Here is a 27,183-nt window from a genome sequence, read left to right on the forward strand (position 1 = left end):
AATTTCTGCTGTACATTTATTTTAAGGATCGGTGGTGTTATGTATTCCAAAATAATCTATTTGGAGAAGTATTTTCCATCTGATAGAAATAACTGTGCAATACCTAATTATGGGTTTTACTTGAGGATAAAGATGAATATTGCAATATGATCGTACTGATACGCTATTAGTAATGCTGTCACCTCTGGAATTTTCTAATTTGTTCTAATTTCTAATGGTTACACAAAGAGTATGGTTGCTGGTTGCTTTTTTTGATCCATGACTTTGTATAAAAGCGGGAATCGGGGGGATTTGGCTGTGATGTTCCCGAGAGGTAGAACTGACAGCTCTTAACGTTTTTAGCAGCAGAGTCACCACATAACAAGATGACTACGAGTTTTTGAGGTTTCCTTAAGAAATCTAACATCAGTTGGATTTAAAGATTAATAATCTGTCTACTTGTAAACTTCATTTGTTGGTCTACACCGTGAGCAAACAACAGGAGTTAAATATTTTTTTTATAACTCCGGCCGTTTGTGTTGTGTGTTGTGGGAATCCCTTATGAAACGGAATAATCCGGGGGTGTTGAAATTCCTGGCAATTATCGCTTTAAGTGGCCAGGTCTTTTCAAAACAAGCAATCGCCTTCCAACTTCTGTGGACTTCGGCAGAGCCTTAGCATCTCCGAAAGAATTGTGCCACAGACTTCTGGTGCCTCGTTGTAGGAAAATGCCGCATCTTGAGCAAAATCACAGTGACGGGAAGATGACGTGCTGGTTTAGAAACAAAAAGCGTTCCCATCGTGGCTGTCTGGGGGTTGGTGGTGGTTTAGGCTGTTTGTTAACTATTCTCAAGGGTTTCCTCGAAGACCGTTGCATTATGAACGCTGCTCTTTGTTTAACACTCTGAATTTTGATTAATTTTGAGTAACTCAAGACAGCTTTCTTGCAATAAAATGGATGTGAACAACTTTCTAATACAAATGTAAAATTGAAATTACTTCCATAAGTCTTTTCTCTCTGCCCAGATATTTTTCTCTATAAATGAATAACGCGGTTCTTTCTAAAGGAGTTATAAAAGATAACTAAAAGATCTGTCTTGTTTGGTTTTGCTCTCTTTACATTTCTCTCTAGTACGAATTTGGAGGGGAAAAATTACGTGGGCTCCTGTCATTTTGTCTCGAACTATACGTTCCTAGCAGCAGTTACAGATTCGGATGGTAAGGAGCATAGGGCAGGACCCCAAAAGCAGTTGCAGGGTGGGGTCCTGTGCGTATTTTAAGGGAGCTGGAGATCTGCAGTAAGACTGGTTTTAGCATTAAGCAGTTCGGGGGTTTGCTGCATGTTTGCACGACTCCTACCGTGCTTTTGGGTTGGATCACGTGAACTTCATCACATGGTAGAAGGTGAAATCCCTCACGCCTGATTCATAAAAGTGATTCGCATTGGCTGTTCATGTGGGAGCAAAGCAAGAAGGGTACGGCTTTAGGATAGAAGGAGATTTTGTTGCCTTTACGATTTATCATTAAGACACAAGAAGTGAAGTCCCTTCAGAGCTCTTCTGTTAACTCCTGGTGCCAGCTGTATTTTTAACACAACCCACGTGTTGATGTGTTTATAGCATCAGATAGGAAGGTGCAGCGCCTTTTAATCTGCAGCAGGAACAAAATCTGATTTAAGTTGTCAGTTGTACTAAATAACTGTTTTGGGGGAGGCTTATGGATGTAGTAAACGGAGATTGGATTTTGAAAACATGTAGGTACAATTTCTTTGGAGTGAATCATAAACTGAAGTACTTATCATACGAAAAATAATTGGTTTGGTCTCTTCTGGGGTATAACTTTGCTTTTTCCTTTTAGCCCCCTTGTTGTATCGGAACCACCTTCTGCTGAGCACAGAACCAGTAAAGCGGGACCGCGAGGTTAAAAAGGCAGAAATTTGATGGAGAGGGGAAGCAGCGGAGTGCTGGGTGAAGGCGGCGGAAAATGTACATGAAGAGAGGAGGTGGGTAAGAGAGTAAGCAGTAAAAGCATGGGAGCAGTGAGTGCTTTGGAACAATTAGGTCTGTAGTTAGTGCCGTCCGTAGCGCAAGAACCAGAAAGCATCTCAGGAGTGTGAAAGGTGGCGAATGCAAGACTCATGAAGCGCGGTGCTTCCCTTACTGCCTGTACGTACGCTGTGTCGCTGCAGAGCCGCTGAGAAAAAACTAGGAAGGCTTAACAGGTATTTCACGTGGGTAATACGGGTATTGGGAACCTGACAGTTACCACCAACACGTTTTGCAATATATGTAAAACTTTATACTCTGGGAATTAAGGCAATCTTTGATTTCTGGGGTTAGGATGAACCCATCGCGGCGGAACATCGTATCCAAAGTGTGCTTTCAGTGTGCTCCTCGGCTTCCTTTGAAGTTGCTGGTGTTGGCTGCTGTCACGACATTTGGTCCGAGGACCATTTACGCTTTATTATTGAAAACCTGCATTTGCGGTGTTTGGTGTGCTACTGACAGTTTGACCAGGGTATCTCATGAGATCAGGAGCAGCCTCAAAGAAAGCATAAAGCAGCTTATTAGAAAAACAGCTGATGAATTACTTGGGGCTGATCTCACGAACAGGTGACGTCTGGTTGTTTACATGGACAGAAATATTTGAAAGATTCTGTAATTCACAGACTTTTTGAAGTCTTAGATCTTGCTTTATGGTGATGAGTTGACTTTTTCCGCTGGAGGCCTGCAGTATTGTATTTCTTATCCTTTATATATAAAACCTAAAAGCTGCTAATGCCAAATAATTTTAAACAGAAGTTGCTCAAGAATGTTCCAACAGTTGGGCACCGCCCCAGAACTTTTTAGACGAGAGATTAGAGCTGCAAAAATTGGACGGACGATAGTCAGGAGGATCAGTGCCTAATCCTTTTGTGGTATCTTGTGGTATTTTATGGTATGTCTGGTTTAGGTATGTAATTTGTCACTTGTTAGGAAAGCTGTGGAAATTCTCCCCCATCTCATCTTCAATACCCCCGCACCTGCAGCACAGGGAATAAAAAGTACAGGGACTTCCGTTGTGCTCCCTGCACCGTTCTCTCTCCACCTTCTTCCACGAGGAGGCAAAGCAGGGCTACAGAGAGCAACGTGAGGTGTTCACGATGGAAACGGAGAGAAGGCAGGCGGTGTCGTATCTTAAAATAATAGAATAGTCTCACAGGGGTTAAGGTGGAGTCCAGTGGACGTTTTCTAGCTTTGCCATCTGTCTGTTTTGAACGTGTTTTGAATTTTTTTTTTTTTTTTTTTTTTTTTTAGTATTTAAGAGGAGCGTTTTTGCACCAATGCCACAGGTGGGTGGGTGATTACATTGCCACTGAGCACTGGTAAGCAATTCTGCTTGTGCCGCGCAGACCAGGAAACAAGGTCCTGTCTCTCTCTTTCACCAGTTAGCTGGCTGCCAGGCTGACAGCACTTTAAGGAACAGGAAAATAATTCTGTTTTCATGACAGTCAGCGTACATGACTCCTCGTGCTTGCTGAGGAAAGGTGAGTTTGCACAGAGTACAGAGTTCTGTCTCTGTAAACGGAGACGGTAGAGGAGGGTAAGTGCTGCTCTGCTTCTTGTTGCTTGCGCTGGTGGAAAACTGGAGAATCAGCACCATGGGGCAAAGGGGAAGGAGGCAATTTCAAAGCACTTCTGGGGTTTGTGAGCATCGGTTCTGTCCTGCGGTGCAGTTGATGCAGATGTCTTTGATTTGAATAGCCCTCTGGTTATCATCGAGTTCGAGCACTGTGCTCGCTGGATGTACCAAGCTCAGTATCCTTAAGTTTAATCAGTACTGGCAAGTTGACTTTAAAATGGCGTTCAGTATGTGCTGATAAATGCTGACAACAGGTCGTTGTCAGTTCCTATTTAAAGTGGGTTTAGTTTAGCATTAGGAAAATGCTCTCATTCACTACAAAAGCTGTCCCTGAACCGTGGTTCCAAGAGTCCCACATGCTGCGCCCTGCAGTGTGGGGTTTTCCCTTTTTGCTAGGAAGCAGCACAGGGAGGGTGAAAACCCTGTTGCTGCTCCAGCTGGATCTTTTCCTTTTCGAAACACGTCGCAGAAGAGTTGCTGGATTTACTGACATCTCTTTCTGTTTGTTTCGTGTCTCCCCTTTTGGCATCACATAGGATGGCGTTGGTCTTCCTTTGTCGCAGCAGAGCTAGTTCCTTTTCAGAGTACGCGTTCCGAACGTGCTGCCCCATGTGTCGTGCCTCGGCGTTCTGCGTCCCTGGGTCTGTGCTCTTCTGCTGGTAAGTCACCTGGGGCTGCTCATCTTACGAGCGAGTCCAGACTGTGCTACGCTACATGATTTGTTCTCACCTGGTATTTACTTAGTGTCGCAGTCTGTTGGTTTTTCTCGAAAGTGGACACTAGATCAGCTGAATTTATTTATTTTTTCCCCCAAATACAATAAATAGAACTATTAAGTAGTACTAGGTGATGGCAAGGGCTGTGCAAAGGGAGCACTGAATTCATTTGAAATGGGTCAGGCTGATTGTGTCAAGTGAAGCTTCCCTAAGTCTAAACAGTGTTAAGACAGAACTTCCTTGCTTATTCTTCAGAGCTTTGTGATGACAGCATTTAAATAAAGCTCACACCGATTATTTAACACCAGAGGCTGGCGCGCTCAGCTGGCTCTTTTTTGATGGCCTGGTTGTATATGTTAATCTGTAATTAGAAAAGGTTTTAGGGGCTGGTCTCTTCCACCAGTTACTTAAACCAAGCGATGTAGCAGTGCGGATTTGCAATTGCAGCTCCCGGACGGCTGCATTAAGTCAGTCTTTAATCTTTTCTTGCTAAGCCACAGAAGGAAAGTGATACCTGTGTGGTGTGGTGGTTTGTGGTTTTCTTACGTGTACACGCTCTGTGTTCCTGTCTTAAGCTGGACTAGAACCAAGAATCTGAACTGCAGCTTTCCCTCTGAATGACCTCACGTTCCATTCTTTCTGCAATAATCCCAAAACCAGGGTTAGGACATGCAGCGTGACTCGAGCTGTTCTTCCTTTCAGGTGACATTACAGCATTTTAGGAAATGCTGGAAATAGCTGAAGAGAACCAAGCACCCGGGAGGAAAAGGCTGTTTAAAGTGCTCAGCTCTCAGCCCTTCGGATTCTTTCATCGGACGGACTAACGCGCGTGCTACCAACCCAGTAGTGATCTCTCCTGGCACTGATCCGAGACAAACCCCCACTGCAACACAGCAGCCTTTGCAGGAGGTAAACACAGAAACGCTTTTATTTAACCGCAGGCTTCCCAGGCACAACCTTTACACGTTCTCACATCTCATTCCAACTCGTACGTATCCCGAGCGGATCCGTTTTCCGCTCTCATAAGTGGTTCGTTGGTTGTTCGTAAGACAGCAGCTAGCTGATGCCAGAACACTTTCTGTTTGCGTTCCTCAGGGCTCCACTTCAAGTAGGTTTTTCTTTTCAGCAGCTTCCTGAGTTTGCTGAACTTCTGCGGCACGCTGTGGGGCGGGAGGTCTTCCAGCACAATCATGATGAGGGAATCCTGATTTTCATTCAGGACCCGGTGCTCAGCAAAATACAGTTCATACTGACACCAGCAGCTGTTTACAAAACTGGGAGAGAGAACAAAAAGGACTTTATGGCTGTTCTCTATGCAGTAAAAAATGTTACCAAGCACAGGATGCCCTGGCTTGAAATCCCTCTCGTGGTAACAGATCTTGAATCCGTCAGCTTCCATTTTTTCCAGTAGATTCTCTTTGGTCCAGTTTGCGTCTTGTTCGCTGTATGAAACGAAGGCATCAAAGAGCTTGTTTTCTGGCCTCTTCTCGTACTGCTTCCTCTTCGCCATGCACCAGTACCAACCCATTCGCACGTACCACGGCCCGTCGAACTGCCAGCATAAGCCTGTTAGCACCAAAACAACCAGGACGGCCACGCAAGCTGTAACGGCCATCTGGACACCCAGGGAGCAGCGCAGAAGCGTGAGGTTGCTGCTCTCCACCAACGAGCCCCTTCTGTCTGGTGGGAAGCTGCACCAGAGATTGCCTTTGCCATTTATCTGCAGGTGCGGGTTGTGGATGTACACGTTCACGAACCAGTACAAGTCACAGTTACAAAAAAAATGTTTACCTTGAACAGTCAAAACGCTCAAACTGGTTAACTGGCCAAAAGTGTCCTCCACTATGGTAGTAATGGCGTTGTCGCTAATGTCAAGCTCAATCAGAGAGGCCGGGAGAGCACCACGCTGTAGAAAGGAGATCTTATTCCCCGATAAATTAAAATATTTCAGCATTGGAAGAGATTTCCCAAAGTGATCAGGGACTTCTGAAATTAGGTTGTGGCTACTGTCCAGGTTAGCGAGCGCAGAAAGGTTGCCAGTGGGTTCCAGTCTGGTGATCAGGTTGCCAGAAACATTGAGATATTGGAGTTTCTCCAGGGCGTCTGTTAACGACAACTTGTTCAACTTATTTTTACTAATATCGCATTTTGTTAAAGTCAACGGGAAATGCTCAGGATGCATATCCGTAATTTTGTTATTTTGGATACTAAGTATTGTTAAGTTGGAGACGGAGTTAAAACTAGGGGGTATTATTTTAATATCGCTGTTGCTTATGTCGAGATGCTGCAGGGAGGGAGGTAAGTCAGGAAGCATGGAAATCCGGTTGCTGCTAAGATCCAAAAATACTAATTCTTCCATTGTGCCAGCAAACCACTCTGGCAGTTCTACGATGGAGCAGTTGGACATTTTCAGGCGTTTCACTTTCTTGGGAAGGCTCTCGATGGGTGTACCGGCCTGGTTTCTGACGAACGAAATGGCGTTGATGCGTACAGTTCCGGGGGGGACTTCTGGAACTGCGTTAGGGGTTTCTGGGCGTACAGTGTATATGAAGTGATTTCCTTGAACGTACATGTTTTCTAAGTTAAACATCTTCTTAGCAAAATTTGGGGGTATTTGGCTTATGTTTGTGAAGGACAAGTCAATTGCCCTGATGGTTGAAGGCAGGCACAGCGTATCCAAGCTGTTTATGGGGTTGTTGCTAATATTTAAAAACAACACCTTGCTGAGCGGGAAGTTACAGATCGCCTCGGCGTCTAGAATGTTAATTGTTAATTTGTTGTAACTGGCATCAATGGACCGCACGTTTTTCATGGGCAGAAACAGAACGAACAGCGACAGCAGATCCATTTCCAGGTCACTGTGGCTAATGTCAAGCTCCAAGATAGCGTCCAGCTGAGCTTGGCAGGCATCTGGATCCAGTTTTAACATCAGCTCTTCCTCAGAGAGTTTGCTGTTCGACAGATTGAGTATCCCATTTACTGGTGCTCCGCAGAAATTAGGCCTTAATGTGGCCATGGGAGAGACCGTTGTGTTTTTCTCTGCTCGTCGAAGAAGATTCTCTGTACCTCGTCGGAGCCTCGGATGAACGTTTTGCCGGGCAGGCAGCCCTCCGGAATGGGGCAGCTCCTTGGCGGATGCAGAGGGCTCCAGAGCAGCCCCTGGTGATTTGTCCAAATCCTTTAAAAGCTGTAAAGACCCTGAGGCTTCGCTACTGGTTAAGAGCTTCAGGTGGGGTGGAAGACCCAGTACAAGAAGCTTCTTATCATTAAATGATAAATTCAGAGAAACGAGGCTGAGCAGCCTCTCGAACGCACCGGGTTCGATGTCCTTAATCCGATTGTAGGAAAGGTCTAAAACTTCCAGCGTGTCAAAACCTTCCAAGTCTCTCTTGGTTATTTGTTCAATTAAGTTATGTGAGAAATTGAGAGCTCTTGCTGTTTTTGGAGCTTGTGCTTCTGATACGGAAGAGAGGTTTAAATAGGAGTAGTTATAAAATGGGAAGGTATAGGCTGTGGGTGTCCTCAGAGTTAGGAATCCCTTTGCTCCACTGAATAAGAAAGAAATGAAGTAGAAATGAAGGCTTCCAATAAGGATCCTCATCCTGGAAAAAAGAAATGTAAAATCCATCGTTATAACATGCTCCGTGTTAACGAACGCCCTTACAAAACCCCTAAATCCTAGTTTACTTGTCAGTACAGAAATTGCTCCATTGGTTGTGTCTATGAGTCCCTTTTTAGCTACATAAAACCACATCTCGCTTCGTTATTATTTTCGAGAGTCAATGTAAAAGATGGTGTCGGAGAATGGTTTGAAGGCGCGTGCTGGTCATTTCAGATCACTGTCGATAAAGTCTGAATGATTTCTTTTAACATTTTTATTTAATCCCTTCCCTCCCAGCCCAGGCAGGCAGTGAGCAGCCTTTGCACGAGCACCTTCCCATGGCAAAATCTGAAATGCACATTCGTAACCACTGCCCACGACTCGGGTTTTACGTCTCCCGTCCTGGCGCACAACAACCAGGTAAGTCTGACCCGTCCAAAACCTCTTCAGCCACTTCAGTAACATTCTTGGGAGGAACGTGGCAGGGAGCTCCACGTAACTGTGGGATCGCCTGTCTTCTCCTGATCCCATCCCCTTGGTGGTTTGGTCTGCCAAGAATTTACTAGCGACCGTGTATTTTGCCTTACCTGTCGGAGTAAGGAAAAGTTTGCTTTGCAGTACAACTTCAGAGGCTTGTACGAGGCAGCCTGCACCAGGAGAGGTCACTGCTCCGTGCGTCCTTCATCCTTGGAGACTTCCTATTGCCTGGTAGCGTCGCTGCCCAGCTCCTCTCCTGCCCCGGGTCTCTCCGTCACCAGTTCCCTGACGCCTACAGTCCGTGTATTTATTAGGGGAAAATGCAAGCGCAGACCTTCAGGTGAGCAACCTGGTGGTGTTTAAACCCCCGCTGCCGCCCACCAGGCTTGGACCTGAAGAGGAGGGACCCCAACACCCTCGCAGCTCTGCCCCGTGGACCCTCTGCTGCCAGCAGGACCCCACCAGACCGCCCAGCGTCCCCAGCTCACGCCTCGCTCCGAACCGCAACAGCCCGCAGCCGGCAGCCCTGCACCACGGGGGTAAGCAAGGCCCCGGGGCACTGAATGCATTGCAGATTTAGGGCTGGAAGAGAGCTGACAGCTCCCTCGTACTTCCAGCGACCTTCCCTGTCCCCTTCCCCTCTTTTACCCGCTCTCCTCGGCGCTGCTCCCCCGCCGGTACTGACCGCTGCCACCGCTGCCTTTTGTAGCCCTGGGAGCGGGGTGGGGCGGACCGGGAACCCCCCAGGAACTGCCCAACCCTGCTCCCCCTGGTGAAATCTGTAAAGCTTTCCCAATCGTGCCGCTACCAGCAGCTGCTCAGCCCATCGCGGAGGGGAAAATCGAAGGTGGAAGTTGCTTGTTTTGGCGTAAGTTGCGCGTTTGAATGCTTAGAGGCCGTGAACGGTGTCGTCCCACGGCATCTCCTGGCTTCGCTCCTACCCGAGCATCGCAGGGGAGGTCTGGAAGCACCAAGTGTGACCGCAGGGTTAGAAAACTGATTTACTCCTGGATCGGGGTTTTTGTTGTGGGGTGTGTTTCCTAAGATGGGGAGGTTTTCCTGTCGGGCTCTTACGTGTGATTACAAGGTCTCGCGTGCCAGAAGCGCGCCTGCAAAGCGAGCAATCCTACATTTTGCGCACTTTAACTAGGGAATTAAAAATAACAGTGTTCTTGGTGTTTATGGTGCTGCCTTGAACGAATCGCCCTCTGTTTGCAGCTACTTCGGGATGCCAGCAGAAGGGGAGTCAACAGATTGCACAAGGTGTGGAGCTCTGTCAGCCGCTCTGCTTTTTCCGCTATTGATTTTTTTTCCCCCTCCCCCCCACTCTTTCGTAACTGCCGGTGACTGGAAACTCATGCGGTAGCCCAGAGGCTCCCCGTGCAGGCCTGAGGGGCTGGAAAACCCCAGGGTTGTTTGTGCTCCCCTTCTAGTCTGACTGGACGCTTTCCTGCCCTGGCAGGTGCTGGGAATTGCCCTGAAATCATCCGTTCTTCAGACAGATCCTGACTTGCTTTAGTAGAAGAGACAGGAAATTAAGAGCATTTGGGACATGTCAGGAAGGATTCTTGCTCCTGCTTTCAGCTTGGGGCGACCCCCCGTAGGCAGACACTTCTCCCCGACGAGTCTGCCTGCCTTCTCCTTTTATTTTTTAAAGCAACCTCTTATTTTGGGGATTGTGGAGAAAGAGCAGCAGATGCGCAAGGTCCGCGCGAGCGAGTAGGGCAGGTACGCGCAACGCGGCTGAGCGGCAGGGTCGTGGTTCCCCACAGGGACTCAATAAAGAGATTTCATTCCTGAAACGCATCGTCTTGTTCCCCGGCTGCCAGGGATATTTCTGTGTGCTGGAAATGTAATCGAAGGGATGAGGGCCGGACCTGTGCGAGACCTGCTCAAGGCCAGAGGGGACGAGCACCGGCCGTCGGGAGAGCAGAGCTCAAAGGAGCAGGAGCTTGTCTTCCTGAGGCGGGCTTAGGTGTGGGGGCTGGATGGCAACCGTAAGTCACGTCTGTACAAATAATTTATGACCAGGAAATGCACTCGTCTGCCTGGGCGCAGGGAGAGGGAATAACACCCCGCATTTCTTTGCCACTTGGGAAAATCTTTCTGAGACTGATCGTCCTATTTCACCCCTTCAGCTGAGGGAAACGTCCCAGGGACCGTCTCGCCTCGCACACTGAGCCACCGACTCTTCTCAGCTCTTATCAGCTCTGCAGATGTCTCACATGAACATTCTCTCTGCTTTTTGACCCGGTCTTGCGGCTAATTAATAATTTGTGAGTTGAAGTGACAACTAAAAATGAGCTCCGGAGTGAATCCCTGTCGCCTGAAGTCAAACAGCTGCTGCATTTGAGCAGCATCTTTGAGCGGAAACACGAACAAAGCCGTGGCAATAGCGACACAACTCCCTCTAGAAAATTCTGACTCCCTTTTGTGATGCTCAGCCAGCAGGTCTCAGCACGAAGCGAGCGCCGCCGTGCTATCGCTGGCCTGGGTCGCGCAGGAGGAGCCCTCGAGCGAGTTCTGAGCATTCCTGTGCAGGTGCTTGGGGGGGGCGGGGGTGTTAAGTGCTCGTTACTGATTTTTGTTCTTTCTGTGTGCAGAAATCCTGTGGTTTGGGCCCTAAGCCCGCTCATGCTTTGAACTCTCTTTGTAGAAGTAAATATCTTCGATAAGCGGCATGTTTCACTTTCCCAAATCTACTTTCCTTGGGTGTAATTCCCTGTGACTAATTGCAGATGGTATCAGTGCCGCTGCTGCAGATTTGCTGTCTGCCATTCACGTTATTTTCCACGCTGCTGATTCTTAAATGAGCATGGAAACAACCGCCGGGAAGCAAACCCGCGTAACATCTCGGGCGTAAATCTAAGCAGACCAGCGCAGAGACCCTCAGCCCCCCAGTTCTGCTCTGTGCTTTCCGCATACCAGACGAGGCTGCTTTGTCTTGGTACCGACAGCTTCCTGCGCCCCAGGGCTCGGCTGGGAGGGGGTCGAAGCAGCCAGTTGCTCTCCACTGCGAATTTCTTTTAGGTTAGATTCAAATGTGTTCAAACATAAAATTTGGTTGGAATGAATTCTTTCTCGCAGCATCAACTCGTGGTCTGTCGTGCCCTGTGGGGTTTTGGCGTGTGTCTTCCCCGCTCCCCTCGCCCCCGCCTCGCTGGTTCTCTCCCAAATCAGCAGTTGGTCGGGGAGAGATTGGAGAGGGCGGACGAGAAAAGCGCGCTCTTGGCCTTTGTGGGTTTGTGTGCTGGCGGGCAGTTCGGCCGCAGGGCAGGAACGTCTGCGAGCATGTTGCTTCCTGGGCGAGGGGAAGTAGAGGCTGAGGAACATGGGGAACAGGGTGCAGATTTCATGGGTTTGGCAACAGTGTGGTTTGCTCATAAAATGGCAAAAATTGGCATTAGTGGCGCACCAAGGTGCCGCTTAGTCAGAGGTTGTGCTTCCCCATCGCGCCGGGGGCTTCCGTCTCTGCGGGGAAGTGGAATTCTTTACGTTCTGCAAGATAACTATTCTTATCCTTTCCTCTGATGTAATTACCACAACCGAGGGGTGCGCAGGAGGGTTTAGCGTGCTGTAGTTTTGATACGGCCTAGCCTGATGGATGCCGAGGGAGCCCGACACCGTCCCAGCCCGCACCACGTGTCTGCGTTCTGCGGCGGGGCACCGTGGCACGTACATCCACATCCACGCCGGGGCCTGAGCTGGGCCCAGTGCTAAGCTGCTGCCTTCCCTAAGAGCAGCCAAGTGGATACGGGGCAGGCTCGATCCAAACTAGGACTGTCGCGAGGGACGGCATAAATCGAACATTTCCACCTGCTGCCAGAGCCCTCAGGAGAGGACTCAGCCAGCCCACTGCACGGGCAGGTTGGGTGTAGCTAAGGTTAAACGGGTTTTATTTTTTCTTACTCTGCGTTGCCTTGGGACACGTCTTCGCCGCTGCGGACCCGAGTGAGCGGCGCCGCTGGCGGTCCAGAACCGGGACTGAGGCCGCTGAGGGGCAGCGGTGCAGCCGCGGGAGCTGGTGCTGCAGCGCTCCTCCCAAGCTGGGTGGGTGGCGAGGTGGGGAGCCCTCCCGCAAGCTTCGCAGGCTGGGGGCGCCACAAGGTGCTCCTGTGTGGCCCGAGGCTCGCTGTGGTCAGTACGGGGCCCAGATTCATGAGAGCGAGGAGGAGGTTGGTCCAGCTGACTGTCAGGCAAGGGAAAGAACGTTAGGGAAACGGAGTTAGACCCAGAGTCAGGCAAAGACCGCTTTGAATGTCTTCTCTTTTCTAAAAGCTACTAGCTAAATAAAGAATTAAAACTTAAGTAACTCTCTGCTGATTTATCTTATGCTTCACAAGAAAGTTGGGTAGAAGACTCTAGGGGAAAAACCAAAATCTAAGTAGAAGACTCTTCCCCCACCCCACCCCCTTTCCCAGTTTGCTCCGTCACACCGCTAAGCCACCAGGAACAAGGATATGAGCAGGACCCATCACTTTGAACTTAAATGCTGCATCATCCTGCTGCTGCTGGTTTGGTTTTCTTCTCCTCCATGAGACAATAAAATGGGTTCTTACACTGCAACAGTCCGGCAGTTTATTTTGGGGAGCATTCCGTGTGTCACATGCCAAAGGGTTGGCCCTTTTCCCTCTGGCATCAGTTACAAAATTCCCGGACCTTGCATAACAGCTTTAGAGAAGAGGAAACGGAGCAGGCTGCCATCCGTGACCCACACAGGGAGCACGCGCCGTTGCTGCGGGCCGAAACGCAAACCAGCACATCTGACTGATGGCAGCAAAATAAATGTATTGAGCTGAACCCTACAGGGTTAAAAATGTCCTGGAAAGCAGCCTGGGCAGGGGGAAGAAATAACCGGAGGAAGCGCTGCGATAGTAGCTGAACGCCTCCCTCGAAGCTCAACCTTGTTAATTTTGCCGTTTTAAAGTCGCTAAGTTACACCTTAGTGATGATGACGGTGGCGGAACGTGTCGTACACAAGGCACACAGGAAGTGCAAGACAAGGTTTTAATCATTAAAAGTTTATCGATAACCTCTTATATACACATAGTTATACACAAAGTGGTTCAGGAGTCCCTCATCTCATGGAGTTCTGCTGGTGAGCTTGGTTGGCTGAAAGCTGCTCTCTGTCATCTCAGGGAGGGGATGTTAGCGTGGCGAACGCCGGCGGGGTTGGCAACGGGTATGGCTTGTTCACGGGCTCCACCCCTCTTCAGCTGGGCACTGAAAGGAGCCCGTGTTCATCCGCTGTATCCAGAATTTTACAGATGACTGGAGACTCCACCTTGAACATAAGAGCAGGACATTAAAGACCATGGAATTGTTGGGAAACTTCTATGAGAGCCCACGATGGAGAGCCTGAGATTAACGCCAGCCGATTGCAAGAGGCTCAGCACTCAAGCATCGCTTTGTAAAATTTAGTAAGGGCTTTTCGCTTCTGGGCACGACCTCTGCAGCTCACCACCACCACCACGCTCCCTCCCCTGAGCAAATGCAGTTGAACAAAGCAGCACTCGTTTACCGGCTACGTCTGTGGGCTAAAGCGCACCCCGGGAACCTTCTGTGAAGGGTCATGGGGAGGAAGGGGCTATTTTAACCATCCCTGATCTCGGGGAACCCAGGCGTGTCCTTACGTACCCCGAGGATGTATTGGCAAGAATGAGGCTCCAACATGTAGATGGTCACAGCGTGAGGGGAATCGGATTCTTTACATCTGAAAACAGGCGAGAGATGTTGTGGCGTTGAGCAGGTAATAAGCACAAAGTTAAGCACAGGTGCCTCCAGCACTTTTGGTAAGCGAACGGTCGCTCCTTTCTGAGCAATGAAGGCCCAGAGGCTTACCCCTCTCACAGGAAGCAGAGAGACAAACCATCAGTTTACTAAAAAACTCAACTTACTTCAATTTCACAGTCACCTGCCGTGGCTTCTCTGTTAAGTCGCAAACATCTCCGTTTCCGTAGAAATGAGACACCATCCTGCCATGAAAGAGCGGAATGAAAAGGTTTGGGAACGCTAACCGCCACGCCGCCGCACACAGCTCGCTCGTGTGACACCAGCGCCTCAGTCGTCAGGTGTTTAACTCCAACACGCAAACCAAAGAGGTTGTTTCAGTTACTGCAGGAGCAAAGAGCTGTTCGCTAGTGGAAGGCTTTTCTCTGCAGCACAGCCAGAGGGTTGGGTTGCCCTTTCTGATACGGATTGGGGGGAAAGAAAAAAAATAGATCCCTACACACTGCTCTTGGCAGTTTATTGTATCCGTTTGTAAACCAAATATTCGCGTGCTGCAGAAGCGGGCCCTGGCATTGTGTCTCTATGGCAAGTGTGAGACCGGCTCAGGAACAGGTCGCCGGAGCAGCAGCGGTGGCGCCCGTGACCGTACCTCACCGTCTGTGTGCCGTCCTCTCTAAGGTAGTAGGTTCTAGCAGCGTTCTTCCTGGACCACTCAATGTGCTCCTCCTTGCTCCAGGTGCCCACCACCACGGAAGTCTTGCCACTCTCCTTATCCTAAAACAGGAAAAGCTGATAATTGCACCTCGCGTCGTACAACTAGCGGTGAGGATATTTCAATGACGTGTAGAATGTCACTCCTAGAGCAAGTCTGTCGCTGTCAACGTGCTCTTGCATTTGGGACAAACTCCGACTGATCGTGTCCCAGGGTCGGGAGTCGCGCTGACGGTCTCTTCGGAACAGCCGCCCGGGCTGTGAGCGCTGATAAAGGTGTTTCGATGACCAGAAGAGCAATCCCACAAACACCCCCCCCATTTTTTCAGCTTTGATTATCACTGCGCTCCACCTGCCACGGCACCTGCATAAACTGAGGCAGCACACGGAGGGATTTCTTTTCTGAAATCCAACTCCTTAAACCCAAGATACTGGTCAGCCAAGGAGAGGACGTTTCTTTTTGGCAGATCCTCTAACCCTTTTTCCCCCACGCCCACAGCCATCTAGTGGCAGAAGAGAAAATATTTCAACGTACCTCATGATACTGATGAACGTATTTGCCGTAGCAGAATTCGTACTTCCACCAACCAACTTTGATTATCACTGCGCTCCACCTGCCACGGCACCTGCATAAACTGAGGCAGCACACGGAGGGATTTCTTTTCTGAAATCCAACTCCTTAAACCCAAGATACTGGTCAGCCAAGGAGAGGACGTTTCTTTTTGGCAGATCCTCTAACCCTTTTTCCCCCACGCCCACAGCCATCTAGTGGCAGAAGAGAAAAATATTTCAACGTACCTCATGATACTGATGAACGTATTTGCCGTAGCAGAATTCGTACTTCCACCAACCAACGCCCTAGGGAGAGGTATAAATAATCTCAGCATTAAACCAAGCCCAACCCCCCAAACCAAAGCGAATGCCCCCAGAAGCCCCCATCCCGGTCCCTCCAGACCCCAACCTGATGGCTGTTTTAGCCGTAAAACTCCGTACCCATTAATCAGATGTGCTGATTCAAGGTTTGCATGGAGAGAGCATCTCTTATGAGACTAATTAGGCACAGGATGGAATAAATGAGTGTAAGCAAAGACTCTTGGAAGAGCCACAGAGGACTCCATTCCTTACACGATTTGTACACCCCCATTCATCTTTTGAAGAAACACTTTCTCTTTCAGCGACAGGGACAACTTCCGAGGCCCTTTCCCTGCTGGCTGTTCTCTCAATTAAGTTTTATCAGATTTTTTTTTTTCTTCTCATTAACAAACTTAGCACTGAACAATTCTCATGATCTGCTTTCATTTCACGGCTCAAACAAATCGCATTTCAACAGCAAGGTTAAACCTCTCTGGCACAGGCTGTGGCACGAAACCTTCCCTCTCTCAATGCAGGGGACAATTACTCTGGGTAGAAGAATGCAACTACCAGAGGTCATGGAAAACCAAACCAAATACCTAAACCAGTATGTGCAATTGAGGAGTAGCCATTTTATTAGGCACAGCTTTACTTCTCACCCCATGGAAGCAGTAGGAACCACTGAGAAACTCCTTTATAAGTTGGTCGTCAGTCAGTTTGGAGATGTGGGTTGTCCCCACGGTCAATAGCTGATGGCTTCCAACAGCTACCGGCTTGTGAATGGAGGAGAATTTCTCTTCTTTTGTTGAAGGCATTTCTTCCTGAAATTAAAGTATGCACAAATGCACATGGTTAGATTTTTTTTATAGGTCCCTTGCAGAGTCTTGTAAATGGCATGAAGTTACTTAACGCTACGTAGGCTGTGGGAAGAAGTACGAAAGCGTCGCACAAATGCACCTGGTTAGATTTTTTTATAGGTCCCTCGCAGAGTCTTGTAAATGGCATGAAGTTACTTAATGCTACGTAGGCTGTGGGAAGAAGTACGAAAGCGTTTTGTCATTGCTTTCATTGTCTTCAGCATAGCTGAAACAAAAAGATCAGAAGTCAAAAACTTAACGCTCTTGTAAAGCATAGGCTATGAGGGCCATGCATGTTTTAAATCAGTAGCCCAAACTTAGCTGCTTTGTTTTCCTTCCAGTTAAGTTACAGGCGATGTCAACAAGCTGAAAGACCGACATGGTCTTACAAAGTTGGGTAAGAGACCTTCCTCCAGGGAAGCGAAGTTGTACGTGGTACAAAATGGAAAATAAGTATTTCTTCTATTTAAAATGGAAGAAATCCTACCTCCTTAACCCTCCTAAAAGGCATCTTCATCATTTCTTGCTGTTTCTCCAGCTGTTCCAGATTATGGGGTTTAAGTGGGGATCCGGGCAGAGACTGGCAAAAGATGTCGTTCACAGGGGAGGCCCGGAACCTGTCCAAACGAGTTAGCGATGCATCACTCACTGCGCCTCAAGGACAAGCCACGCGTGTTATTGCTCCGAGTTTCCGACTGAGCTGGGCTGAGGTATGTTTGGTTTGGGTTTTTTTTTTTCTCTTGTACTTGCACCGTGCCAGCCGAAGCTACATGGGTTTTACAACTGATGTAAACAGGCTTTTTGCCCAGCATGGTCTCACTCCTAATGCTGCCGGACAACTGGCAATGCAGTCTAAGCCCTCTCCACCGAAGGGGATAAAGCTGCACGTTAAAAAGCAAACTGCGATGTACGTGTACTGTGAATGTAGTCTCACAGCTCCGTAAAACTCCCTCAGAAGCGAGGAAACGGCAAAGGTTAAACTCGATAGATGCAGTTCCCATATACTTAAAATAATACATTCTTATATTATCTGACACGCATGGCTTTTCATGCTGCGTAGAGACCCACTACTCCTTTATCACCTCCTTCATGAGCTGTGTCTGCAAAAAGCAGCTTATGTCGGGAAAGAAAAAGTGAAACGATGAAGCAGAGTTAACACCGCTTTCCCCTTAGTTTACAGAAACGAAGGCCTCGTTAAAACCCCAACTAAACCTTAACAGAAAATAGTAAAGGAAAGCGAAACATCAAAATGAAGATTGTGCTGACAAAGGAGGCGTTTGTTCTGTTCTCATGGAAAAGGTCCTCTTTAGAGAAAGCTTATTTACAAAATAAATACACAGATACTGCTTCAGGGGCAAGGTGGCATTTTGTGATGCCCTCCTAGGAAGAGTCTGTAATACGCAGCAGTGGCTGTATAATAATCACCACTGACAAACGTTTCCTGAACAGTACCTGCACCCTGGATTAAATAAGCCCTGTACAGAGCAGCCTAGAGTTACCTGAGTTTTATTTAAACAACACTAACTGTTACTGCAGACAAACCCTACTTTTCACTGCCTTCCTCCCTGTCCCCAGTTCCCACCGATTTAAAAAAATTCCAATTGTACCCAAAGAAGAATGGTGACTAGGAAGGACGGCTATACTTTTGCTAAGTTCATGCAAGTGCATTATTGGATAAGCTAGGGGGTGTAGAGGAAAAGCGCTGGTGGCTGAAGTCCTGCTCCATGCTATTTCAGGAACACGTGGCAGGAAAAGCACATTTAACTGAAAATTAGGTTGATTTGGTCACCTCTGCTGACACGGAGCAGGGTTTCCAGCCCACTATCTCCACCTTCCTCTGTTTACTAAGATGGCACAAGTGGGAGAGGAAAGATCATGCATGTTTATTTTAGGTATTTCCTGCTGGTGGCCAGGAAGCCTTCCGTGCCCTCCCTTGGGAAGGAGGTAGCAGGTTTTATTCTTATCAAACAATAAAACAACTTGCCTGTGCGCTTTCTAGTTTTCTACTGATACAGAGGCTTAAAAGACTCACAGAGTAAACAGATAATAGCGCAATCGATAAGCGCGACAGATAACATAGCATTGCCAGAGCTGGCTACATGAGAAAATTTATAATTGATACTAACAACAGCATAACTTATTGACTCCAACCGGCAAGAGTTTATACCATGCACGATTGAGCAGTTATCCTTTAGACTTTGTTGCCTATTTCAGAACAGTGATTACAGACTCACTTGTTCCAACATCCATGTACACGGGACATTTGGAACTCCTGTCCGTTATTTCCCCCTCATTTGTATGTCACACTCACCTTGTAATTCTATTTACACCCCTGGAAAGGTCAAAAATCTGTACTCTCGAGACTAAAGGTATCCCTTAGGTGCATGGTACAATTCAGGGACAGGCAAAAAAAGAATCCTAAACCTGATTTTTGGAAAGTAACACTGAAATGATGAATTCTTCATGTGAAAATGACTTACACAGCTGAAGGTAAGGCAATAAAGCAGGACAGAGACAGATGGGAGCTCCTGAAGTGAAAATAAACGTTAAAATAACTGCTAAAATAAACGTTAGGGTTGTGGCCGAAGACCATACTGTTGTTTTCTGAAATTAGAGGAGCTGAAGTCTCTGCACACATGCAGAGTAACTACGTACAGGAGTCACAGCTCTGTACCAGAAACCACAGCTGGATCTATGACATAAACACATGCATGGAAATCGATGAACATCTGGAGGGGTAACGTTAGCCACAATTTGAGTACCGTACCTATATTTAGGATGGTTGCACAACAGAGGTGTCAGTATAACCACTTCATATTCACAGGTTGTGACTTCTGCTACTGAGAGAATCTCGTGTTTAGCTTCTGGATGACAGATGTACATCACTGTACTTGATCTGGGTAGGTTTTGTCTCAAGCTACAAGGCGTGCCGTTTCCCATTTCTACAGGATAGTAGGGGGTCATCTGCCCTTCTATATTTTTTGTAGGGATCTAGGTGAAAGAAAGTCATAGTTAAGAATAACAGTAAAGCTCCTTCGACCCTTCTGAAATGAAAAATATTATTGCACGGTGCAGAGCCAGCGTTACTGGATTGAAACCCACCCCTGTGCAGTTACTTGCTGTTTCTGCAGCACCCAAACACGCTCTGGTTTATTACCTCCCGCACCGCGCAAACGCACCGAGCCACACGAGCTCTGGCTGCAAAAGCAGCTGGTTTCTCTGCACAGGCTGCCTGACGTTTCGGTTCTAAGAACGCTCGCCCAGCTGGGTGTGATGTTTTGGAAGAGCTCCAAGCCAGCGGTGTCCACCCCATAACCTAAGAGACGGGGAGGCGAGTAGCTCCGCCAGACTCGGCTCAGCTCTGGCCAGGCACGCTGCCTTCGCTTCAGTGCCAGGCCATGAAGAATCTAAAAACGCCCCTGCAAAGTCATCCCGATACCTGCACTACGCCGCTCAGCACACCCAGCTTGGGCTGCTCCTTAGCCAGCGTATCCCGTGTCGTCTGTTATCGGGGCTAACAGAAAGTTACTGATATAAACAAGGTAAATCCCACTTTTGTACATGTTTTAAGCAAGCTCTCTCCAGAATTGTTCCTTCCTGTGTTTCATCCAGCTCCCACTTTAAGAAATTAATTCCCCAAACCGGTAAAAGTCCCTCTCCTGGCTCCCATCTTGGAAGCAGCTGAAGTTCCTGGGAACCAAAAGTTCTGTTTGTGCAAAAGCCATGCTGGAACCCACAAACTACACCTTTTTCTACCTGCGTTGCTTGAGCTAGTGAAGGTTTTCAGCGCACAACAGATCAGGCTCTGTGCTAAAAGTGATGCCTTCTGGACACTAACCTGGGGACCCAAGATCCTTCTCTAGCTCACCTACTTTGGTTTTCAAACCATGTTACCCTGCTACAGGCCACTGACTCTCTCCTCCTGCAAACTGTTCCATCACGAATGAGGTGATGAGGCATTCATGAGGTTAAAGAACAAACAAACATGCCGGCAGCTTCGTTGCTCGGGCGCTCCTTGGCTTCCAGTCACTTACCCACTCTATACCTCAATATTCAGTCAAAGGTGGGAAGTGAAGATAGATACATTCTGGCTGCGTACAAAAGAGCTGTGCCTTCCCTTTCTATCTTTCTGAATGAAATAACTGATTTTTTTCCTCAAAAATTGCAAAATTATGCCTACGCATTTCATGGGAGGTAACTATTCAAGACCTCTAAATGGAGATAGCTGTTGTTTGCACACAGCTGCAAGGCGCCCAGTAGGACTTCAGGTCACTCTCTAGTCGCAGCAGGTTTTGGTTACTGTAAGCACCCCCCAGCTGTGTTGCGCACTGTTTCCCATCCATGAGTAGAGATTCCATGCAAATTGCAAGTCTAAATTCATTATGGACCGAAACCAAGGCAGTGTATGCATATCATAAATACTTTCCAAAAAAAAAAAAAAACAGGCAGTAAAAGACTTCCTCTGAAATGATTAAAAAAAAAAAGTTACACTACAGAAAACCTGTTTTTCTTTAATTTCAGAGAGGCATAACTGCCACTGCCATTAGAATGGGCCACATTCTGACTTGGGTCCGCTCCCCCAACTACCTCCACAATGCTTCTCAGGCGTGTACATCACCTGAGATCCACTGCAGAAGAACCACTCCCTGCTACGTAAATCGGCATTACAAAGAACATGTAGGCAAAAATTTCATTTCAGAATTAAAATTAAGGACAACTGGAAACAAGGTAGGTGCGTGTCTGTCCACAGGTCAAATCTGCTACTGCTGATTCCAAACTCCAACGCACTTCAGGTACTTCCATTGTTTTGCTATGAGTTTGTAACTCAGAGTTTCGGGGCCTAAACAAATGCCAAAGCTCTCTAAGGGGAAAAGGGAGCATGGAGTTTTATGGGATGGGTCATCAAGTCGGCTAAGAAATCTTCTTGGGATTTTGTGCTTTAGGATTCTGTTAAGCATTTCTCCCTACCCAAAATGCATGAAAGCATAATTAAGGGAATTGGGATCTCTGATGTAAGCTGGAAAAATAATTGTTGCTAGACCACAATGTGACTTTGTAGCTATGTGTATGGTTTTGATAGCAGCAGAGTATATAATTCATCTCATTTAAGTTTATGATTAGTGTAGCTTTAATGTAAATAAGTAGAAGGGCAAGAAATTTGACAAGCTAGACTAAATAAGCTTTCTGAGCTGGGACCGATAATCAAAAGTGAGCAGAATGCAGCTCAGGAACAGAGCTTCATTTTTTGATACTCACTTTGGTAGGGAGCTAATTACATAATCGCATCATATATAAATTGCCTCCACTACTGACGGCAAAAGTTAAAATAGATGATTTTCACTTGCCTCTTTTGCACTCTCTTTTGGATTTTCCTTCTCTTCTTGATCTAGGGAATAATTAAGAATGAGGTGAGCATAAAGTCTGAACTTGAAATAAAATGAAATTATATACAGCAAAGTTTGTATGTTTTGTGTATTTGTGTACACACTGCCAGGAGTCTATTTCATGAACTTGCAGGTGCAAAAGAGGAAAGAAAGGAAATAAACAGCGATCTGGGGTCCAGAGAAAACAGAACAAAGTACGAGTTAGCACCATCTGGAAACAATTTTGAGTTCAGAGGTCAGGCCAAATCCAGCCCTCGCAGTGCAGGGAGAACATGTCCCTGCCGCTGTTGTGCGAGGGGCAGCTGGCTGCTCTTCTCAAAGTGAGGGAACTACAGGCTGGGGCAGTAAACAGGTGAGTACTTCAGCCCACCCGCTAGCCAGCCTCAGAGGGCATGCTTGTGGTAGGAAGAAGCAAGGCCAGACCACATGCCATACTAATGCTCTTGAAAGTAAACCTTGTTATGGGGCAGGGGCTGCAAGCTGTCGCAGGCAGGAGCTACCCTTTGCCTTTGAACTGCTTCAGGAGATGGTCTGGACTCCGTGCAGGATTGGGCGCGCAAAAGGCTGCGCTGCTTTGCTGTCACCCATTCAGCTGTTCCAAGTTCACTGTATCACATGTGTGGATTCAGCTCGCGATGGTTTGAGAACCATCTGTGTTATTTTTTTTAAGAGAAGTAGCATGAATTGCTGCATAGGAAGTGTAGAAGGAATTCAGTCTGCCACTTAGGTGGAGAGGACAGAGGGTCACCATCCTAAAAGCCTCAGATATGGTAACTTCAGCATCTAGCTCCGCAAAAGAACTGGTAACTCAAATTAAACAATTTGTTTTCTGTACAGCTGCATCTCGGGAGAATCGGGCATCTCTGCACAGGCTTACCAACAGCAAGAACAAGCACTCCAACTCACTAGTAACAAAATGCCAAGCAATGCAGCTTCTGAAGCTGTGTTTCTTTTCAGGACTAAGATACCCAACTGAAGGCCATAGGTAGGAATTCAAAGGACAGGGATTAATAGCGCTAAATCCCCCCCAAGACAGAGGCGTTCAACTTAATCACTTTTCTTAGGAAAACAGTGATGCCCACTGCTCATGTACTGGCCTAGAATTAAAAAAACCAAAACAACTAGATTATGTTTTTTCTGTTGTTTCTATCATCATCTCCGATGAATGAACGCTTCGTCTGTGGATTTTTAGAGTTCTCTGGGCTAACATACTGCCAAAGTGCTCACCCAGGAGAGCAGATATTGGCAGGTGCGACCACAAGAACTTCCAGCACCTACAATAATTTATGGGCAAAAAAATCCAAGTGTTCAGAAAATCAGTTATTTTAAACTGCAGCTTGAGTTTGGGTCTCAGCTGCCTAATTTCCACCAAAGTCCTGCTTCAGGCACTTCAGTATTTCTGAAGGTCTGTGCCAGAATCCCTAAAAAAAACAAATCCCACAAAAACCCCTCCAACAGTTCCAAGGATTAAATCTTACCTGCAAAGGCTCTAAGCGTTTGGGTTTGCAGACTGTGTTTTATTACAGAAGGGCAGAGCCCAGGATGTGCTACACACTCTGCCCTCTGCTCACAGTTTGAAAGATGCTTTGCCCCACCCAAAAAAGAAAGTGGCAACAGGCTACGTTGTCAAAGTCTGGTCTGTCACGTGTTGCTTCTGTTTCTTATATTATGTATTTTCTTTCCCTGACAATTATTGAAGATTAGTTAATCTAATCAATTAGACAGCATGGCAAAACTGACAGGGTGTATGTAACGTAGAGTGCTGAAAAGGAATTGAAAACAATGTATTTTGGTAAAAGAAAAAGTAATCTAAAAAATTCTATTCTATTGCACTAGGAATCAGTTTTCTACAGCATATTTTTCAGACAATAATAATTAAAAACCAAACAATCAATTAGCATTACCAAAATAAAATAATCTAAGACAAACCTGGTTCTGATAATGGGCTCTTTACCATCATATTTCCCAGATAGTATTCTTGGATGTTTATTTTCTACAATCAAAAGAAGTTAAAAGATATTTCAGTTACCTTTTTTCAGACTTTTTCAAGTGTACAGGAATTCAAGTCTCCTAGAGGAGTTAAGCATGAACATGCCAGTGGAAAAGGGGGTCAGGACCTACCTGTCCCGTTTCCTTCTCCTCATGATACTGACGGATGTGTTTTCCATGGCAGACCTCGTAAGTCCAGTAAGATTCAATCTTAAAATAAATAAATAAATGAATAAAAAGATATATGTTTGGATACATTACTCCCCCTGCCAGTCCCCCCAAATTTTGGCTTTGGCAGCAATGAAACGCCAGCCCAAGCAGGTGAGCTTGAGCACCCTCGAAAACAACAGCACAGTGAATGTCTCCGTGTTCCCCAAGCGTTTCGATGATGTTCCAAATAAACCCAACAGGCAAAGTTTCCTTAAATTTCACATAGATAAAACAAAGGAAAAAAATACAACTAAGACGTAAAGACTAAATTTGCCCCCAGATAGTGAGGGCTAAGCTGTAGTGACTCAGCACAGGCTGGTTTTGGCAACTGCTGTAGGTACCGGCTGACTACCAGTTGAGCTTGACCCACCCGTCCTTCCTCAAGGACTCGTGGGGGGCGTTGCACAGCTATAATATTTGGCCACTTCTGCGCTCTCTGGTTCTCAGTACCAGCTTGTTTGCTGTTAGGCTTGTTCTTATAAAGGAAGACACCCATCTCTGAACTGGGACAACAGCTGAGGGAAAGCTGGAAAACTTTGAGAATATCTAGAAATATGTTTGGTTTGGTCTTCTAACACTTTCTAAGAAATGCTTTTCATTAGACTGTCGCACATTATGGCTCAACTCCTGGAAGTAAATGTTTTAGATCCACATTTTTAAATTGCTACTATAGCAACCCAATTTACTTGCATCCTGACATCTTCAGTTATACAGAATTTTATCAGCAATATTAAGACTTAGTCATAAAGTCGTAGAGACCTTATTTTTGCATTAAATTAGTACCTGAAGTCCGAGACATAATTATCCAAACAGTTCACTACACTAAACCTTGACATGGACTAGACCGTGAACTTTTGATTAGCATTTAAGTTATCAACAGAGAAGTAACATACTCTATATGAACAGCTGCTTTGCTTAAAAAGAGGCTCCAGCAGTTCTCCTGGAGTAGGACCTTTATAGTCCTTTTCTTCTTCCTAGAATAGAAGGATATTTCATTACATTAAAATTAATAGTACTTTGGTGAGTTAATATTCGTCTGCAATAGTAAGAAAAAAAAAATCTATTGTAAACTAAAAGGTACAAAACCTCATTAATTCCTGCCCTGAAGGAGCTGTGTGGTGATTAGAAAAAAAAAGATAATTTAGTTTGGTGAGAAGGGGCAAATAAAAGTCACAAATAAAGTGGTCAAAACGGAAAAGTTTTGTGGTTTAAAAAATACACACGTGGCAAAAAGAGTAGGAGCGCTGAACTTGCTCATGGGCAGGGTGGCAGCCTGGGGCGTGAATAGGAAAACAGCGTCATTTATCTTTTCATTTGTTAGTCAGTGCTGACGCCGTGTTGACACAGTATAATTGGCCCATCACGCAGCTTTCAGGCAATTTTAAAAACATGGATCAAAAAAGCATAAGTAGTACCGTGGAAGTTTATTTCTGTGTAATTTTTGCTCTATAAATGTGCATGCTATTGAAGAGATTTCCACACAAAATTCTTCAGTACCAAAGACGTCTCGGCTACACCGAAGCACCCCGTACTGTCAGTTGCTTAAAGGATGAGAGCAGAGTGAAAATGGGGGTGTCTCGCACAGGAGCACAGCTTGCCTGTGCAAGCTCCCATGGCGTGAAAAAAAATGAACTGTTGGAGGAACGAATGATCGATGGCAAACCTCACCAAAGGCCTCCTCAATCTACTGCCTCTTGTACAAACAGATGTATTTATGGTTTTGGTTTTTTTTTATTTTAACCCCACACTGCACATTCAGATTTCCAATTAAAGAATAGAGGACAGACAATAAAGCTTTTATTACTGGTGGTAGAAGCACCACCGGGATAGTATTTTCAGGTACAGCAGTTATGACAGCAGCGTTAACAACCTTTATAGTTGTTTACTGGCCTAGAATTTGACAATATTACTTAAAACACAAGAATTTCCCCATCAGTGATAGACCTTGCAATAAACAGAACATCACAGCAATCATTTGTCGCCAAATAGGGACTTCAGGCTTGGGCAGGCTGGCCCCACTTTGTAGAGAGCTTAGTGTGTAATACAAAGTGAAGGCATCTGCTAAAAACTGTGACACTCTGCAGATGTTTTTCCTTTTACTGGGGAAAAAAAAAGTCTTTATTTTGAAAAAAAACTAACTGAAAAGATAAAGTAATGACTTGTCTACAGCTTGTAATTACAAAAAAAGACTTCACTGAACTTACCTCATTGCCACTTGCTATCAGCGGAAGTATACATTTGTATTTTTCTTTGTCCACAGTGGTCATTATAATGTAGTTATCCTCTTTGTACAGGACACCGGTTGTAGGCTAGGAAAACAACCAACCCATGGATTAGTCTGGTGGGTTTTTTTAACGCTACTTGTTAGAAATATTCCTGAATTCTCGAGCAGTACAGTTAATTCATAGGGCAGGTGGTCCAGAGGCTATCCCAGGTCTTAATTATATTACAAGACTGGGCTTTGGCACTTAAGCTCGACGTGGCTTGCTAGCATTTGCTCGCCTTCTCCTTTGCTGGGACCCTTCCACCTCCAGCCGCATTCCCGCTCTCCTCCACGCTCCTCTTCCTCCCGCTGACATACTCCCCACTCTTGTGAAAAACCTCGATTAAAGAAACACCCGCCCAACCATTACATTTTGCAACCGGCCGTTCCCACGCCCATTTTCAGGCCAGATTTCCCGGGGATCTTCCCCGCTGCCAGGCTCAGGCCCCGGCCTAAACACCCCCCCTCCGGCCCGGTGCGCCGGTACGCGCTCGCCGCTTGTCGCCGGCGGCCAAAACGCGGGGTGCCGCTTACGGCACGCACCGGCAAGGCTACGCTGACTGAAACACCCCCTTCTGGGGGGCGTGTGTGGCGCGGGGGCTTCGAAAAGGACGGCCAAGCCTGAGGGGGCTCCGGCCGCCGGGCCGCGCTCCTGCCGCCTGGGTTGCCCTGTGAGGGCTGCAACCGCCCGGCTCCGCCAGCGAGGGAGGCTCCGCTGAAGGAGCGGGTGGGGGGACCCCTCACAGCCCCTCAGGACCCCGGTACCAACCAGGCTGAACTCGGTGCCGGGCCA

At 46.8% G+C, this 27,183-nt stretch overlaps 2 protein-coding genes across 2 annotated transcripts; both read right to left on the reverse strand.

Moving 5' to 3' along the window:
- Window positions 1-4,819: 4,819 nt before the first annotated feature.
- Window positions 4,820-8,782, reverse strand: LOC104127978 (toll-like receptor 2). Its single transcript, XM_009640695.2, has 2 exons — window positions 8,505-8,782; window positions 4,820-7,918 (listed from the first exon to the last, which is right to left on the reverse strand). The coding sequence occupies exon 2, from the start codon at window positions 7,915-7,917 to the stop codon at window positions 5,293-5,295; it is 2,625 nt and encodes an 874-aa protein (XP_009638990.1). The 5' UTR covers window position 7,918; window positions 8,505-8,782; the 3' UTR covers window positions 4,820-5,292.
- A 4,605-nt stretch (window positions 8,783-13,387) lies between these two features.
- On the reverse strand, window positions 13,388-27,177 carry ERLEC1 (endoplasmic reticulum lectin 1). The gene is made up of 14 exons (XM_009640820.2): window positions 27,160-27,177; window positions 26,332-26,436; window positions 25,021-25,101; window positions 24,050-24,127; window positions 23,858-23,921; window positions 21,890-21,930; window positions 19,312-19,535; window positions 17,032-17,161; window positions 16,347-16,508; window positions 15,634-15,693; window positions 14,774-14,898; window positions 14,292-14,369; window positions 14,032-14,107; window positions 13,388-13,678 (listed from the first exon to the last, which is right to left on the reverse strand). The coding sequence occupies exons 2-14, from the start codon at window positions 26,392-26,394 to the stop codon at window positions 13,607-13,609; spliced, it is 1,254 nt and encodes a 417-aa protein (XP_009639115.2). The 5' UTR covers window positions 26,395-26,436; window positions 27,160-27,177; the 3' UTR covers window positions 13,388-13,606.
- Window positions 27,178-27,183: the final 6 nt, after the last annotated feature.

This window comes from Egretta garzetta, unplaced genomic scaffold (assembly GCF_000687185.1).
Source record: "Egretta garzetta isolate BGI_Z169 unplaced genomic scaffold, ASM68718v1 scaffold200, whole genome shotgun sequence".
Lineage (NCBI taxonomy): Eukaryota > Metazoa > Chordata > Aves > Pelecaniformes > Ardeidae > Egretta > Egretta garzetta.

Excerpts from the sequence above, each read along its gene's own strand:
- LOC104127978 (XM_009640695.2), bottom strand. The coding sequence starts at position 7,917 with ATGAGGATCCTTATTGGAAGCCTTCATTTCTACTTCATTTCTTTCTTA.
- ERLEC1 (XM_009640820.2), bottom strand. The coding sequence starts at position 26,394 with ATGACCACTGTGGACAAAGAAAAATACAAATGTATACTTCCGCTGATA. Across the intron at positions 23,922-24,049 it reads AGGAGAAGGAAACGGGACAG|AAAATAAACATCCAAGAATA; the intron begins GTAGGTCCTGAC and ends TTTTGATTGTAG. Across the intron at positions 17,162-19,311 it reads TGCAACCATCCTAAATATAG|GTTCCGGGCCTCCCCTGTGA; the intron begins GTACGGTACTCA and ends TCGTTTGGACAG.